The sequence below is a fragment of the Tenrec ecaudatus genome, chromosome 1 (genome assembly GCF_050624435.1).
Source record: "Tenrec ecaudatus isolate mTenEca1 chromosome 1, mTenEca1.hap1, whole genome shotgun sequence".
Taxonomy (NCBI): domain Eukaryota; kingdom Metazoa; phylum Chordata; class Mammalia; order Afrosoricida; family Tenrecidae; genus Tenrec; species Tenrec ecaudatus.
The window spans coordinates 6,627,617-6,646,492 of record NC_134530.1 but is presented as its reverse complement, the minus strand read 5'-3'; the positions used below and the strand labels follow the sequence as shown (position 1 = coordinate 6,646,492).

General features: G+C 47.9%; 1 protein-coding gene across 1 annotated transcript; it reads left to right on the top strand.

Moving 5' to 3' along the window:
- Nucleotides 1–3,523: 3,523 nt before the first annotated feature.
- On the top strand, nucleotides 3,524–6,415 carry CD70 (CD70 molecule). Its single transcript, XM_075544218.1, has 3 exons — nucleotides 3,524–3,676; nucleotides 4,539–4,572; nucleotides 6,033–6,415. Exons 1-3 carry the CDS (start codon nucleotides 3,524–3,526, stop codon nucleotides 6,413–6,415), a joined length of 570 nt encoding a protein of 189 aa, XP_075400333.1.
- The last annotated feature ends 12,461 nt before the right edge of the window (nucleotides 6,416–18,876 follow it).

Below are 18,876 nucleotides of genomic sequence, written 5' to 3'. Positions count from 1 at the left end.
GCGAGGTGTAACATCTCGCGGGTGATTGCCGTTCCTCCATTGTTCATTCAAAGCCCTGCTGACACTGCAGGGCTTTGAATGTTTGTTTATTCACATCTAACCAATCAGAGCCCTCCTATGACGTGGCCGGCTCCAATTCACAGAAGCACCCGTAGTGATTCACTTACATCAGCAGCTGAACTGGTAAGGATGTGTCTGGGCTGCGCTCCGTCTCTCCCCTCTGGTCTCTGTGTTAATTCACATCCTGCATTTCCCACCCTAGGCTTCTATTCGAGTCAATCAGTTTTTCTGATTTCCCAGGTAATAATTAGATAGCTCGACTAATACTCGGGTCGGCTTATATTCGAGTATACACAGTAGTTGATAAGTTTATGGGTGTATTTTCTTATATGGTTGGTAGTATTTCAAAGCCCAGTAGCCAGGTATGAAGACAATTCACACACACACAACACACACACACAGTGTGATAGGTTTGGGGTAAACTTGACTGGACCTGGATTCTCAGTGGGTTGGCGGTTAAGACCTAGTAATTACTCATGTTGTGACCTACCACAGTACAATCAACTCTGAACCAGGATCTGGTCTGAACAGCTCATCTGTCCTAAGATTAGGGAGAGATGTAGCGCCTTTCCTTGCTCAGGCCACATACCTGATGCAAATGAAAAGAAGTTTTCTCTGTGGTTTGATGTGTTGCCAATGTAAGTGGACATCGCTTGCTTTGGCTTTTGATAGGTCTGGTTCCTGCATCTGGCTCATTGACCTCTGGTTCTTTGAACTTGAGCCTGCTACGTTGTCAGCAGATCCTGGGAGTAAACAGCAGCCTGACGCCTGACTTGCTGACCTTGGATTCATTCACTTCTGCAGCCACCAGCTTATTGCTTTTTTACTTGTCTTGGTTTCATCAGCCTTCCGCACCCACCCACCCCCACCCCGCCCCCAAAGCAACAAGAGTCAGGAAAGGCCTCTAGTCTAACAAGAGTTGGGACTTGCCTAGACTTGGACTTGCACGCTTCTAGAACCATGTGAATCATTTTATTGATATATCTAGAGATATAGTTTTGCTTCTTTAGAGAACCCAGCCTAAGATATATGCAAAAGTACACACACACACACACGCGCGCGCGCGCAATTTGATGAATCACTGGTTGCTTTTATCTTTTGCTGATGCAGTCGGCTGTCCTAGAGTCAGACCCCAGCTCATGGTGACCATATGCACAGCAGAATTCAACATTACCCAGTCCTACACCATCCTCATAATTTATTGTGCATTGGACTCTTGTAATCCATAGGGGTTTTATGGGCTGATTTTTGGAATTCAATCACCAAGCCTTTCTTCCTAGTCTATCTTAATCTGTAAACCCCTTGGAACCTACTTAACACGTTAGACACGATGAGCCTTCAGTGACAGAGGGTGGTGACTGTGTGTGAGGTGCATTGGCTGGGAACCAGACCTGCGTCACCTGCATTCTTCCAGGAGAATTCTCCTAGACTACCACTAACAATGGGCTCCAACATTTGAATGGTTGTGAGGCTGGGGTCGAATCAGGCAGTGTTTCGTTCTTTTGCGAAAAGGGCTGCTATGGGTGGGAGCTGACTCGATGGCACCTAATACCCCTGCCTCCTGCCAAACCACAGGTGGTGAAGGGTAAAAACACGTCCCATTGTGGTTTTCATTTCTAATTCTCTTAACATGAAATAGACTGGGCTCTTTTTCATAAGCATTTAGATTTCTTTTCATAGACTAGTTATTTGTGTTTTCCCATCTTTCTAATAGGGGTTGTTCATTTCTCAAAGGTTTGGGTGTTGTATTTATATTTTAGGAAATCAGCTTTTTTTCTATCAACCTAGAGACTTTTTTCCTCTCTAGCTTGCTGATTCGTTTTTGCTATGTGGGTTGTTTATTTGTTTTTTTCAACTAAAAGATATTTATTAATGGAGGGATTACCAATTTCTATAAAAAAACATACCCACACTTTTTATGACTTATTGTTTAAAACATCCTTCAAAAGTCTTCGTTACACCAGAATTAATTTTTATATCCTTCCCATGCTTTTACTAATTGCTGTCAGAGTAAAACAGACACGAACAACCGCAGGGTCTGTGGGGGCATTTGCTCCACCCAGGGACCCCTTTCCACAGGTATAAGGGCTTAGGGTTTACAACATATTGTGGTAGGGGCCGGGGCAAAATTCAACAGATAACACAGTCAGTAAGAACAGGCCCCCGGGTGGCACAAACCGTCAAGGGCTCAACCACTAGCAAAAGGGGTTGGCAGTTCGGACCCACTCAGAAGCGCTCGGGAAGAAAGTCCTAGCAATCCGCTGCCGAACGGTCACAGCTATTGAAAACCTTCTGCGGCGGCTCTACTCTCCAGCAGGCAGAGGTTCCAAGAGTCAGAAGCCACTGCGATGAGCAACCGCTGTGTTGCACGGAAATTCGAAGTGTCAGCTTGGAAGTTTCCATCTAAAGTACAAGCATAAGCACGGGCAGCAGAGAGAGGTCTCTGAGGACCCGAGGGGGGCGGGGTGGGAGTAACTATAGGAAGCCAAGGGGTGTTTCTGGGTGCGGAAGTGACAGTTCCTCACTTCTGGTTAGGCCGGCCAGTCCAGTGACCTTGCTTGTCTGGGAACATGGAGGGGAGCACATGGACATATGAAAAGGTCTCTCAGTCCCTGACTGCTTTCAGCATCCTTACCTGGTCCATTAGAAAGGAAAAAAAATGTTTTTAACATAAAAGCCTGCTGTCGTCAAGTGGATTCAATGCCGGACCACTCTCTTAAGTTTCTATGGGAGCCGACTGCCTTGCCTTCCTCCCACGGAGTGGGTGGTAGGTTCGAACCACCAACCTTTCCGTGAGCAGCCCAATGCCAAACCCACCGCACCACCAGGTGCCTCCATGTGGCCCACAGTAACCACAATCAGACAAACCCGCCATTGTTGGGTTGATGATCGCTTTCAGAGACCCTATGGGACAGGGTGTAACTGCCCCCGCGCCTTCCTCTCCAAGGCTGCAAATCTTGGACCAAAGCAGACTGCCACGCCTTTCTCCCGCGGAGTGGCTGATGGGTTTGGATCGCCCACCTTTCGGTTAACAACCCACTGTGCCACTGTGGCTCTTTGGTGCATAGTAGATACCCAATTTTTAAATGTTGGGTGAGTGAGTGAAGTTGCGCCCGGAAGGATAAGGGATAACCAGGCAGGAAGCTAAGGCTCACCCACTTCAGCCTAGGCAATTTAGGCTGCCTATATTGGGGTCAACGCCGGTCCCACCCATTGGATGTCGCCAGAGAGCTGGGGCTGTCTGAAATCGGAGGGGATTTCCCTTCCTTGCACAGTGGGACATACCAAAGTCCCTCCCTTCTGCAGGACATCCCCAGGGTAAGACTGGCTGGTCCCAGGCAGGGCGGGGCAAGCAGGTGCCCAGATCTTCCTACGGTCCCCACCCCATCTCAGCCACCCACTGCTTCTTCCTCCTCCTAACCCTGCGCTCACACGGTGGATGCTAAACCGGCTGAGGACGGCGATGGCCGACGAGGGCACAGGCTGGCCCGTGTGGCGCCTGCCCTGGATGTCCCGGCGTTGGATGGGCTTCATCGGTTTCATCAGCCTCATTAGTGTGGTTCTGAGTACCACCTGCGTATACTTATGCTTCCAGAAGTCTCAGGACTCACTAGAGGTGAGTTAGGTTGGGAGGGTGGAGAGGCACCGCGTGGCCCTCGGTCCCCTGTCAGCTGTCCCAAGGACCCCAGACCCAGGGGAGACGTTGGGTGGGGCTCAACATCAGGGGAGGGGATGGGATGAGGAGGAGAATCAGAGAGAGACCGGGGACTGTGGTGTCGGCAGGCAGGCAGCAGACAGAAGAGTGAGACTCAAAAGTCAAATCAGGATGAAGTGAGTAAAAAGAGGCCAAAGAGGGCAGGCCGGTCCGGAAAGCAGCAGTGTACATCTGCCAGCATTGTTTGCCTGAGCAGAGGGCCCAGCACATGGAGATACCGGGGCATCCCAGGTCGGGAGGAGGCAAAAAGCTAAGCGAGGTCCATCGATCTGTGTGAGGCTGCATGATGAATGGTTCTTGGGCGTTTCCCATAAAAAGATGACTCACAAGCTGCCAGGGGCTTCACAGAGCTGAGAGGGGGGCTTCCAGGGCCTCCTCAAATGGAGCAGACAGCAAACACCCTGGGGACTGGCGGGGCATGGGGGTGGGGGCCTGCACATTCACTCAGCTTTTGAAAGGGCCACCTGATTGTGCAAGCACACACACAAACACAGGCACATGCCTTCCGCCCCCACCCCAGGTCCAGAAACTAGAAAGTTCTTTGGAAGATCTGACCATCATGTTTACCTTACCCCCTGCTTAAGCCCCACTTCCTCTTAATGGGTCTTCGGGAAAGCTAAGTCTCACTCAGTCCTCGCAGGATGAGGTGTCCATGAGGGTGGGCCCAGAAAAGAGGCTTACGACTTGGGGATGGGTGGAAGCACATGGGTAACTGTGGTACTTGACTGTTGTCCTGTTTTCTGGCCCTTGTCTTTTCTTCTAGCGTGACATAGCTGTACTCCAGTTGAATCGCACAGGTAACCTGGGGCTGGGGAGAGTGGGGCAGAGAGGGAGGGAGAAGAAAAGAAGGGAGGGGAGAGAAAGGGGAAAGCAAGGAGCATCAAGGGAGGGGAGGGGCTTAGGGAAAGGGAAGGAAGACAGGAAGGCGTGTGTTCTTGGGTATATAAGACCTTACTTCTTCACCTTGTAACTTCTCCCTTGGAAGAGTCTAAAACCACTAAAAGAGTTACATTAATAGTAATATCTATTTATAAGGAACCCTGGTGGTACAACGGGTAAGTGTTCTAACGAGTAACAGCAAGGTTACTGGTTCGAATCCCCTAGGCACACAGCGGTGAGGACAGCTCAGGAAACCCTATGTGGGCAGTTCTACTTGGACAGCATCCAAGTACAACCATGGCAATCGCTGCCACCTCTTCCTTCATCCAACCTTAGTATTTGTACGGGGAGCCAGGCTCTGCTCCAGGTGTCCCAGCAGTGAACAAAACTGTGAGAGAGAAAAACTGCCCTGTAGAAGTTGCCCTTTGGTCAAGCAGGGACAGGCCTTTGGTAAACCACCAGGCTACTCTTGCCGCATGTCAAGGATCAGGAGTCGTGTGCGGTGTGTGTTTCTCAGAGGAAAAGAAAGCCAGGGAGAAGGACTGGGCATGCGCATGTGGGGGACTGAGGTTTCAAATGGAGTCACCCCCCCAAAGCCCTTTCAGAAACAGTGCCTTCGGAGCCAAGCCCCAAAGGGCAGGACAGGAGAGAAGGGAGTGGCATTGGACTGTCGGTGGAGAGAATGCCTCTCCTTCTGTCTCACCCTCTTCGCTCTCTGCTGCCACACCTATTTCCAGGGACCAAAGCCCCAGAGAGTTGGAAAGCTCTCTGTTCATTCCATTTTGACAAGTGGGCTTGGGGGGGTCAGAGGGGTGTTCCTCTGCCTTTTGTCTCCAACCTCCATTGGGTTTCTTACTCTCCAACCTTCTCATTCTATAACCACCCACTTTCATGCCCCGTTTCTCCTCTCTATCCCTCCATGTTCTCACAATCCCTCCTCTTATCTCTGATGTCTCCTCTCTGTGATCTCCACTTCCAACGTTGCTTCTCTGGCCCTTTGGCTCGCTGACCCTCTGTTATGCCCATTTCTGCTCTCTTTTTCCTTTTCGACATTCTTCCTTTCCCACCATTTCTTTGTTCCCTCTTCTCCCTTCTTCCTTCTCCCTGCCCCACTTGTCTATTTTTCTCGCTGACCTTCTGGACCAGTGATCTCTGTATAGAGCATCCACTTCCTCTCTTTGGTCTCCAGCCCTTTGGATCTCACTCCCTAACTTCTATCCTCCTGTCTCTATGACCCCCATTTCCTGTCGTTCTTTCTCATTCACGCACACCCTTTGCATAACTGACATTGTGTCCTATGTCCCTGATGATCGGTAGCCCTACCGCTCCTGCCCCTATGCCTTCTTGATCCTCAGTTTCTCTAAATCTCTACCCCCAGGCCAGCAATGGGATACCAATCTACACTGGCAGGCAGGCCCAGAAGTGGGCCGCTCCTTCCTGCGTGGACCCGTGCTAAAGTACGGGCAGCTGCAAATCCAGCACGATGGCATCTACCGGCTGCACATCCAGGTGACACTGGCCAACTGCTCATCCCTGCGGAGGACCACACCCCGCAAGCCCTTGCTGTCTGTGGCCATCTGCGCCCCCGCCACCCACAGTGTCAGCCTGATTCGACAGAGCTTCCATGGCTGCACGGTGACCTCCCAGCACCTGACACGCCTGGCCCGGGGAGAGACACTCTGCACCAACCTCACGGTGCCTCTGCAGGTCTCCAGCAATGCTGATGAGACCTCCTTCGGGATTCAGTGGGTGCAACCCTGACCCCCACCCCTGCTGGCATTTCCTTCTGTGTTTCTTGTTTACATTGCAGTTATCTGCTGCTGCTAGAATAAATTCCGTTTGTATGATGATATTTTATTTTACTTGTTTGTCCTTTCAGGTGTGCAATGTTTTAATGGCTGTTCAGGACACAGCTGGTGCATTTGTACCCATGGACCCATAAGGTTTGGGGTCCATAAGGAATATCCCTTAATAAAGTAATTTTTTTTTTTTTAAAAGAGGAAAACAGATCTCCTTTTGTCTATGGTCCTGGTGGCTTAGTGGTTAAGGGTTGAGCTACCAACCTGGAGGGCAATGGTACAAACCCACCCACATTCGCGAAAGAACTTCACGAAAGAAAGATGAGGCTTTTGCTCCCATAAAGATGGCCCTCAGAAACCCGCGGGGGCAGTTTGATAATGACCTATGGGGTTGACAGGAGTTGGTACCCACTCAACGGCAGTGAGGTTTTTGGGGAATAGATTTCAGGCCTTCAAATGAAGACTCAGGCAACAGGGTGGGATACAGGCATGGAAATCGGAGTACAGGGCTCTCTATGGACAAGGGCTCTGGGACTTTGGCCAGTGAGCAAACAGCAAGGGTGGCAGAGCTCTGGCTGCTCCTGGTGTTCAGGCCGGTGGGACACAGGGCCGGGCTGCGCATGCTCAGTGCCTTTTTCACTGGCGTCGACGCCCTCTCCTTCCTCTGCTACCCTCTCAGCCACAGTCAACGCCCGCACCAACCCTGCAGCCTCAGAGAGCCACTCCGGGATCAACCGCGATGAAGGCGACAGGAAATGGGTAGCCCTAAGGATTTCTTTTCCTTTTCTAATTTTTTTATTTATTTTACCCCCTAAGGTTTTCACCCGATGCTTGCACAATATGCAAATCACATACTATCGTATCTCACAAAAGGCATCCTGGATGTTAACACCTATTTCCATCTATATAACCCACACCTATGACTCATATATAAATTTATACAACCAACTCTGTGTGTGTGTGTGTGTGTGTGTGTGTGTGTGTGTGTGTGTGTGTGATGATATTGTGGTGGTTGAATGGCTCCCAGTTCACATCTTCCACGAATCGAACAGCAAACTTCAAAAAACAACCTGCGTGGTGTCCATCATCATGCTCTCATTATTAGGAGATCTTGACCGAGCTCATGAAAGCAACTTGCCTTGTGCTTGTTTGTTTTCATATACAACAAACAACAGGGGAAGGTTTATGGGGTAGCATTGAACAGTCATACACCTTCTGGTTCAACTCATCATTGCCATCCCCTCACTAGACCATTGCTGATCCGACTCCCTGTGTTTCCTGCTTCCGTGCCTCCATCTTGCCCCACCCTCTGAACTTTGGCTGCGGGGAAAGGCTCCCCTTTTAGTTCCTAAATGATGGACTGTCCTAACACGAGGTAAATGCAGTTCCAGACCAGAAGGGGAAGGGCCACGCTTGTAGGAGCCCCACTACTCTCTGTGCAAACAGTAAACCTGGTCTCACGGCTGTCAGTAATCGTGACAGGGCAATTGAAACCAATTGCCTTAAAAGCCCAGCCTCGCAGAAGCCTTACATTTTGTATAGAAATATTTGAAGCGCCCACCCCCGGCCCCGGCCCCCAACCTCCACTGAAAAGGGAAGGGAATATAGTAGGGGATCATGGCTATCCCTAAGGAAACGGGGTTTTGTTTGCTTTCCATTGAGAATCCACCAGTCGGCTCTCTGAAGCAACAGGAATCATGGAAAACTTATTTAAGAGCTCATTCGAGGGGGCTTCAAAGAGTTGATGGAATGATGAGATCACGGATTTTTTTTCCATAAATGTTTTAAAGCCCCTCTCCTGGAATGCAGTTTATTCAGCCAAAGAAGCATTTACACTCTAGCCCAACCAATCTGTGTTTAAGTCCTTGTTTTGCAGATGTGGAAGCAGACCCTCTGTGCTGGGTGGCTTCTGTCACGTCCTGCCCCTCAGCAGCTGGCCGAAGAAGCATTTGCTGGTGACAAGCAACAGAAAGAGGAAGGAGTGGGGCCCCTGCCGGTGCTCCCAGGGCTGATGGTCCGCGCTGCTCAGGCTTTGCCCAGGCATGTTTGTCTATTATCAGACTCGCCCATCTTGGTGATGTGGGTTTCTTTACTGTATTTTGTAACTGTGAATTCAGAGAATTATAGGTGGTGTGGGGGAGGGGGTGAGACATTTAAGGGTGTGGGTCTTTACAGAAGCAAGCTGGCACCTCCCAGGCTGCCAGTGATCAGATAGATAGATAGATAGATAGATAGATAGATAGATAGACAGACACACATATATACATATATGATGTAACACAGCCATCTTGTGAAAGATCTTCCTCTTTTTCACTACCAAGTCATCCTCCAAGGACTGGCTTCTCCTGAGAACATGTTCAAAGTATGGAAGAAAAAGTCTCGCCATCCTTGCCTCTGAGGAGCATTCTGACTATACTTCTTCCAAGACAAACTTGTTTGCTCTTCTGACAGTCCGTGGTCCTTTCAAGATTCTTTGGCGGAACCATCCTTCAAGTGCACTGATTTTTCTTCTGTCTTCCTTATCTGATGTCCAAATTTCACGTGCCCACGAGGCCACTGATTAGGTGCCAGTGTAAGTGGCTAATTGTCTCTAGTTAGAGATGTTGAGTAGCTTACGGCGGCGACGTGTATCGGTGCCAGTTGACAAAGGGAAGACAATGATGAATGGGTTGCCTTTATGGCACGATGATTCCCAATGCTTTGGCCGACATTGGACTGATTGCTCTTCCATAGGAATGCAGTGTAAGTATCTTTCTGATGGAATGATCTGAGGAAATGGCCAATCCATTATGAGGGCAGTTTCCTCAGGAATGTGACCCACATCCACTATCTAGGATATTCAAGGGAAAGCTGCTGGGTTTTGCTCTTGATCCTGTATCAAACTTGTCATGCTCTAATCTCCTCTTCTTGCGCTTTCTTCATACATGTTGTTCTGGAGGTCCACCCACAACTCACTGTCAGCATGGAGTCAGGTGGGCAAATTGAAGGCCCCCATTCAAAGCAGAAAACTGGCCAGGCCAAACGGCACCGAGACGGAACAACCCAGCTCAGGGAATGCAACCTCGCATTCTGATACACAGAGAACCACAAGAAGCTGACAAACTGTTCTCAGGAAGGCTCGCAACACCTGCCGCCTCAGACAGTTTCTGCACCCCCGGGCACCTTCTTTTAAAAACCCTACGCACTGACCACCGGGTGGGACTTCCCTGGTCTACTTGCTGCCCCTTGAACCTCGTCTGGGAGCTTCTCTCTAATAAATCTGCTTCTGTTGCTGCTCTCCCTTTGTCCTGTCGGTTATGTTTGTTGGCCTCCTTGTGCCTCAGTTTACCTTACACTCAGGAGATATTCCGTCATTAGTGTTCAATGCATCAAATCTGCTCTCGGGATGGTCTCAATATTCAGGTGGGCTAGATGCAAGGTCATATTTTGACTCTTATGGATTTGTTTTCATTGTCTGTAGCTTCCCCCCGAATTTACCTAGGAGCAATGATGGCCCACCCTGCAGTCCTCCCCTGCTCTAGTTTTAGCTGCTGCTTTTGAGCTTCTCCATCATGTCTTCAACCTGATGTCTGTGTATTCCATCGGAGGGATCCCGTGTGTATAGTCAACTTTTGATTTGTTGACGAAAGGGGTTTACGATAAACAGGTCATCGACTTTGAAAAATTCTATCATGTGATCCCCAGCTTTGTTTCGGCAAAAAGTCATGAAAAAGCCAAGAAAGACAGGAAAGACCGAAGTGGATGTCAGAATAGACTCTGAAACTTGCTCTTAGTTGTGGACTAGCTAAAGCAGATGCAATAAATGATGGCGTGAAAGAGCTGAAGAGAAAAATTCAAAGGGAAGCCCAATATTACAATGACAAGGGCCAAGGCCTAGAATTAAAAAACCAAAAGGGAAGCGCATGCTCAGCATATCTTACATGGAAAGAATTGAATAAGACATTCACGCCTCAAGTTGCAACACTGAAAGATTCTATGGTCAAAATATCGAATGATGCCGGTATCCTGAAAAGTAGATGGAAAGAACACACAGCAGAGTCACTGTACCAAAAAGAACTAGTCGACAGTCTACCGTTTCAGGAGGTAGCGCACGAGCAAGAACCAATGATACTGAAGGAAGACGTTCAAGCTGCAATGAAGGCATTATGCAAAAAACAAGGATTCAGAAATTGATCAAATGAAATATTTCAATTGAAATACTTCGTCAAGCTGACAAAGAGCTTAAAACACTCCTTCTTCTATGCTAGGAAATTTGGAAGGTAGCTCCTGGGCCAACTGACTTGAACAGATCCATTTTTGTACCCATTCCGAAGAAAGGTGACCCAACAGAATTCTCAACTATGGAACAATGTCATTGATATTGCACTCAATTAAAATGTTGTCTAAAATCACGCAAAAAGGTTTGCAGCAGTCGTACATTGACAGGGAGGTGCCAGAGGTTAAGGCCTGATTCAGAAGGGGATATGGAACAAGGGATATCATCGCTGATGTCAGATGGATCTTGGCTCAAAGCAGAGAATTCCAGAAAGATGTTTACTTGGGTTTTATTGACTGTGCCAAGGTAGTTGACTGTGTGGACCATAACAAACTGTGGAGAACCTTGAGAAGAATGGGAATTCCAGAGCCCTTCATTGTCTTCCTGTGGGACTTGTACATGGATCAAGAGGCAATTGCACAAACAGATCAAGGGAATATTGCATGTTTTAAAATCAGGAAAGGTGTCTGTCAGGGTTGTATTCTCGTATCAGATTTATCCACTCAGTATGCTGAGCAGCAAATCAGAAAAACTGGCTTATATGAAGAAAAATGTGGCATCAGGATTGGAGGAAGGCTTATTAACCACCTGTGATATACAGGTAACACAACCCTGCTTGATGAAAGTGAGGAGAACTTGAAACACTGCTGATGAAGATCAAGGATTGCAGCCTTCGATAAATTCCAATTCAGTGTAAAGAAGACCAAAGTACTCACAACGGGACCAATAGGTAACATCACAATAAATGGAGAAAAAGGTTGAAGTTGTCCAGAATTCCATTGTGCTTGGATCCACAATCAGTGCTCAGGGAAGTAGTGATCAAGACAGTAAAGGATGCCTTGCATTGGTTGGCTCACCTGCACAAGGCCTGCTTAAAGTGTTGAAAGGCAAGGATGCTGCTTTGAGGAATGAGGTGTGCCTGACCCAAGCCGTGGTATTTTTAATCGCCCCATATGCATATGAAAGTTGGACACTGAATGAAGAAGACAGGAGAATTGATGTCTTTGAATTGTGGTGCTGGAGAAGACTACTGAGAGTACGATGGACTGCTAAAAGACTGGACGGATCTGTCTTGGAAGAAATGCAGCCAGAGTGCTCCTCAGAGGCAAAGATGGTGAGACGTTGTCTTACATTCTTCTGGACATGCTGTCCGAAGAGAGCAGTCCCTGGAGAAGGACATCTTGTTAGGTAGGGTAGAGGGGCAGTGAAGGACGGGGAGACCCTCAGGAAGATGGGTTGACGCAATGGCTGCAACAATGAGCTCAGGCACGGGAATAATGTGTGAGGATGACACAGGATCAGGCAGTGTTTCCTCCTGTTGTGTGTCAGGTCTCTGTGGGTCGAAGCCGACTCGATGGCAGCTAACAACAATGATCAATACCGTGCGCAGAACCCTGGTGGTACAGTAGTTACGTGTTGGGCTGCTAACCACAAGGTCAGCCATTCAAATCCACCAGTGGGTTTGCAGGAGAAAGATAGGTTTTCTACTCCACTTGAGAGTTACAGTCTCAGAAACTCACAGGGGCAGTTCCACCCCATCCTATAGGGGCACCATGAGTCAGCATCAATTCCATAAGAGTGAGTGAGAATCAGTTCTGCCCTTGACTTTGTTGTCAAACACACACACAAATAAACAAATTAGCTGCCAAGGAGTCTCTCCTGACTCGTAGCAAGCCTACAAGATAGGGTGGGCTGGCCCCTGGTGAGGGGGCGGGTTCCAGAGCTGTTGAGTCATGATAGGAGCAAGCAGCAACCAACTCTGCCTTCACAGAGCTCCCTGTGATTTGGGGCAGCTAACCTGGTTGTTTCCAGCAGCTGTGAAGTGGGCTCCGCCCCACAGCAACCCCGGGCATAGTAAAGAGAACCATCCCTACCGATCCCACCTAGTCACCATGATCCATTTCGGATCAGCTAATTGTACCTCAGGTGTTTCATTGATTTTTGGAAGGGGGTCACCAGGCTCTTTGGAGGGGCAGCAGAAAAAGAGGAAGGCCCTCCACGAGGTGGCTGGACACAGTGGCTGCAACAATGGGTTAAAGCATTGGAACAATTGTGTGGAGGGCGCAGAACCAGTGCTGCGTTCTGTTGTGCCTAAGGTTGCTATGTCCCCAAATCGATGGCCCCTAACAACAGCATATGCAGATGACACAACCTGGCTTACTGCAGGTGAAAAGGACTTGAAGCACTTGCTGAGGAAGATTGTGTTTGACCAGGTTGACTAGAGAAACAAATCCAGTGACACTCATATATGTGTAAGAGAGAGCTTTCTATCAAGCAATAATTATACAGGAAGAAAACACCCCAGCCTAGTCCAGATCAAGTCTTTAAGTCCAAAATTAGCCCATAAGTCTGATGCTAGTCCATCAATCCCTCTTCAGATTCACCCAGCACATGCAATGATGCACAATGCAGGAAGACCACAGTTCAGTGGGTGGATCCAGTGGTAGTGGATCCAGTGGCAGTAGAAGCATCTCCAAGACTCTCTTAGCATGGCTCCGCGTGACTTGTCAACAGGAGGGTGAAAACAGAGAGGGGGGGGGCTGACCTCCAGCGAGCTATTTATCTTGGTCACACTCCAATCAAGCTGCAACCTGATTGACAGGCTAAACTCCACTTACATGTCCCTACAGGAGCCAGATTGGCACACAAAAAAACCCAACTATTGCGAAGATCAAGGATTACAGACTTCAATATGGGTTTCTATAATGTTAGAGTACAAAATCACCCCGATCTCAACTATAACTAAAAAACGAAACAAGACATTTTATTGGGGGATCGTACAGCTCTTGTAACAATCCATACATCAATTGTACCAAACACATTTGTCCATCCATTGCCACCATTGTTTCTAGACATTTATTTTCTATTGAGCCCTTGGTGTCAGCTCCTCTTCTCTCCCCTCCCTACTCCCTACCCCGAGGGCCCCTTGATAAATTATATGTTATTATTATCTTCATATCTTACACCGACTGCTGTCTCCCTTCCCCCATGGTTTCTGTTGTTTATCCCCTTGAAGGGGTGGGGTGTGGTTATGTATTGATCATGGAATTCGGTTCCCCCAACCTCAACTATAACATAAGGAGACTATTTATGAAGTCTTAAAGGCACAAACACATCATCTGGATGAGAGAAGCCATGAGCAAGCGGTGAAAATGGCGACAGAGGATTCACAATTAGGGAGCCAGGTAAATAGGGCATGGAACAAAGGGAATTGTCACAAACTCATGATTGGTGACAGATCCATACATCAGAGTTACAAGTGGGACTATAGGAGCAGGAACAGGGCCATGATTGGGAAATACATACTGCTAGATATAAGGGCTTACAAGGTTGGTCCAGGGCCTTCCGACCAAGGCAGTCTGGGCAAGACTGAGAGGGCAGGATTCATGACTAGATAACCCCCTGTGACTGTCCCCAGTAAGGTGACCTCCTTCAAGGGCACACCCAGTCAAGGCCCTAAAAGAGACTGCCCCGGCCTGGGCTGGCTGGAATGCAGTGCAGGTGACCCACTTTCCAATGCACACTCTCCCTGAAGCCAAGGTTACCTACATCCGTGGTTAGTGATCAGAAAGAATTCAGTGGAAGATTAATCTAGTAAGGATCCTGCAAATGGATCGGGGGTTTTCATTGGTACCCATAGCCTTTCTCAAACTGAGGTGCTCAGAATTTGAGCTTCAATCCACAACTCGGTGTAAAGGAAATCAAAATGACCACCACTAGACCAATCCGTAACACCATGATAAACACAGAGACAAGATCAACGCTGTCAAGAATTTCATCTTGCATGGAGCTTCAATCAATGCTCATGGAAGAGAGTAAATGGGACATCTCCTTGGGTAACTCAAGTGCACAAGACCTCAACACCTTCGAAGGTGTTGAAAAGAAAGGATGTTGCTTTGAGGACTAAGGGGTGCCTTACCGAAGCCATGGCATTTTCAATCACCTCGTGTGCGTGTGAAAACTGGAAGACCGAAAAAGAATCAATGTATTTGAATTATGGTGCTGGCGAAGAACACTGAAAGCACACTCAAATCTGTCTTGGAAAAAGTGCAGCCAGAATGCTCCGTAGAGGCAAGGAGGGGGAGACTTAGCTTTGTATACTTTGGACGCATTGTCAGGAGGGACCAGTCCCTGAAGAAGGACGGGTCTTCTAAAGTAGAGGGTCAGCAAAAAAAGAGGAAAGCCTGCGACAAGATGAATGGACACAATGGCTGCAACAATGGGCTCCAACATCCGAACAATGGTGAGGGCCGGGCGGTGTTTTGTTCTGTTGTCCACAAAGCTGCCACCTCTGGTGTTTCATGGAAAGCCTTTATACCACCATTAGTACATGTCACCATTTGATGGCGTTTGGGTAACTGTGTGAATCTGAAAAATACAGGTCTCTTTTCACCAACCTTGGCACTAGAGAACACCCAGGACATGTACATCCCCATTCATTGTTAGCAGAATCCATGTTGTTGCTTGATAATGTCAAGGGGGCTCTGACCCAATTCAACCCCGTGGGCAGCAGGACAAAACACTGCCCTATCCTGTCCCATCCCCTCGGTCATCACATAGAAATTCAAATTCATCACAACGATGTTTGAGCCCTTTGTTGCACACGGTGTCAATCCATCCAATCAGGGGTCTTCTTTTTCACTCCCCCCTCCTTTCAAGCCAAGCATGCTATCTTTTCTCTAAGGCCTGGGACAGGAGCACCTGACAATATGTCCCAAGGATGTGAGACGGAGTCTCCCCTACGGAGCATGTGGTAGTTACATAATCTATTGTCAATTTGAGGCTTAAGAGTGAGGGGGTGGAGCTTAGCCTGTCAATCAGATCACAGCCCGACAACCTCGTTTGGAGGCGCTAAGGCGATAAATAGCTTGTTGGAGGTGGGACCCACGCTCTCACTCCCTGAGAGACTCTACTGACAAGACACATGGAACTATGCTAGTGCCCTGAGCTGAAGCAACCACGTGGAGACCCCTGCCAGCACTGCAATCCACAAGACTTGTGAATCCACAAGACTGGATCCACAAGACTTCCCACCCAGTGGCCTGTGATCTTCCTGCATTCGGCATGTGTTTCGTGAGTCTGAAGAGGACTTTATAGATTGTGTAGGACTGGGAAGTTTTCTCAATATTCAATTACTTTTGTACATAAAGTTCTTTCTTATTCACATATGAGTGTCTATGAATTTGTTTCTCTAGTCTACCCAGACTAACACAGAGCATCATGGCTAAAGGTCTTCCAAGAGAGATTTGCTCATTCTGCAGTCCATGGTGTATTGCACTTTCTTCACTAGCACCCCGATTCAAAGACACCCATTATTCTCTGGTCTTCCTTATTTCTTACCCAACTTTCACATGCATATGAGGAAATCAAAAATACCTCGGCCTAGGTCAGGAGCACCTGAAACCTCAAAGACATACTTTGAACACTTTAAAGAGATTCCATATAAAAATAATAATAAAGTGATTCCATACAATCGTAAATCCCATGCTCCCCAAAGTACATAACTAAAACTAAATCAGTTCCTCCAAAATGCCTTCTGTGAGTAAATGCATGTGGCTTCATCAACAACCACAACATTTCAGAACAGACAATAATTCCATTTGGAAAGGATGGAAACCTCTGGGGTTGAAAGCGATCTAGGCATAGGACATTTCCCCACCACGACAATCACTCTGAGAAATGACATTGAGACCTTTCAGTTTTAGCAAAACTGACCTCTTGGCCCTTCTTGGAGGCTCGCTGTCTATGAGCGGGTGGCAGGAAGCCAGAGAAGAGGAGACTGAAGGCAGTGTTCTCTAGTCCATGATGCTATTACAGCAGTGGTTCTCAACCTTCCTATTGTCACAACTCTTTAATACAGTTTCTCATGTTGTGGTGATTCCCCCAAAACCATACATTTATTTTTGTTGCTATTTCAACACTGCAAGTTTGCTACTGTTATGAATCAGGCAACCCCTGTGAAAGGGTTGTTTGAACTCCCAAAGGGGTCACCACTCACAGGTTGAGAACCACTGTGTTACAGGGTCAGGCTCATGCTGCACGGGTCCTCCATTGAATATTGTGGTCCTTTCCCCAAAGTGTCGTTATGCAAATCAATAGACACTGAGCATCAGTGCCCATCTGTTCAGGGCTATGAGCACATACTGTAGCCATGCAGACCAGTGGGCCACACGGAGATGTCCCCACAGGCACACAGGCCTTCACCCGAGCAGCGCTTGTGAAAACGAGTTGAATTTGTAATGCGCCAGATGTGGGTCATTTAAAAACACTTCACCCCACCCCTTGCGTTCTGAAACTGCCACTCTATAACCGTCCTTTCCCAGATACCCTGAGTAAACTCGGGGATATCAGAACAGCAGGGCCAGCCGCCAGCATGAACATGTTCACAAGTACACAGGCCACCCAGAGAATTAGGGGGAGCCTGAGCCAAGCCACAGTATTTCCAATCATCTCGTGTGGCCATGAAAGCTGGGTGTGTTAGACAGGGTTCTCTAGAGAGATAAGACCAGATATATAACACAAGAAATGAACAGTTAAATTATAAACAGATAGATATATAATACAAGAAATGAACAGTTAAATTATAAACAGATTGATATATATGACATGAACAGATTATAAAGCAGTATAAAAGGCTCAGTGCGACTCACTCCCGTGAGAGAGTTGTGAGACACTGGCAGTCCTTCAGGTCTTGAGGGTCGTCAGGTAGTCCTCTGTAGAGAGAGCTAGGCTATCCCAGCACAGGCAGCAAACAGCCAAGGCAGGTCACCAACTGTCAGCCAGGTCACCAACTGTCAGTCCTCAGCTCTGGAGATGTAAATTTCATTCGTGTGGTTTTAAAGGGACCTCAACTTACAGCGACACAGTCCACAGGCTAGGCGTCCCACAGGTAATGTGCCCTTTAAATTGAGGAAAAGATCAAGCAAGGCAGCTGCATACTAGTCCGATGATTAAAGAGCGAGAGACAAGAGAGGTGAGGCTCACCGAGCCACTTACCTCTCCACCCTTCAATTAATCCCACTTGTGTTTATAGGCCAGGCTGGCACCATAAACTATCTCACTGAGCTAATTGATAATTTTGAATGGTGGGTGCTGTTGGAAGAAGTACAGTTATGCTCCTCAGAAACGAGAATGACAAGTACTTTGAGTACGTGGTCAGGGGAGACCGTCCCCACATAACATCATGCTTCAACCAATCATTGTGGTGCTCCTAGATGCTGTTGAGTCCGCTTTGACTCATAGCAAAGCCCATGTACAACAGAACGAAATGCGACCGGGCCCTGCGCCATTTTCACAATGGTTGGTGTGTGAGAGCACCCGGTTACACCTACAGTGTTGCCTCATCCCATTGAGAGCCTTCCCCATTTGTGCTTACCCTCTCCTTTACCAAGCAAGGTATTCCTCCTGGGGACCTGGTCCTTCCTGATAACAGGGCCAAAGCACACAGGGCAAAGTCTCTCTGTCCTCACTTCTAAGGAGCATTCTGGCTGTACTTCTCCAAAGAGGTTGATGTTAGGTGTCGTCTATCTTTAACAGAGTGAAAGACTAACCAGTTCTGTACCATCTTCACAGTTCTTACGTTTGGGCTCATTGTTACACCCACTGGGTCCATCCCGCTCAATGAGGGCCTTCCTCTCCACCGCTGCCCCTCTACTTTACCAAGCATGGTGTCCTTCTCCAGGGACTGGTCTCTCCTGACAACACGTCCAAAGTCTGTCAGATGAAGTTTCACCTTCTTTGCCTCGAAGGAGCACTCTGGTTGTACTTTTCCAAGACAAGATTTGTTTGCCCTGTGGGTAGCCCCTGGTACTTTCAAGATTCTTTGCCAATCCCGATGCATCGATTCTTCTGTACTCTTCCTGAGTCAGTGTCCAAATGGCAACTGCACATGAGGTGGTTGAAAGCACCATGATTTAGGTCAGGCGCACCTTAGTCCTGAAAGTAACATCCTTGCTTTTTGACATTTTATTTTTCAAATTGAATATATTTTTAGCATGGTAGTTGTCTTTGTAACATGTGCACACACACTCAGAATGATCTGCCTGGGGCGGGGGGGGGGAAATGCCTAAATATGCCTTTTTTTAAAGTCCTGTCAGTTTTAGTATTGTAGACAATTATGTCCATGTCACCTACAGCGCTATTGCCAAATCTGCCCGAGGAAGCCAAGT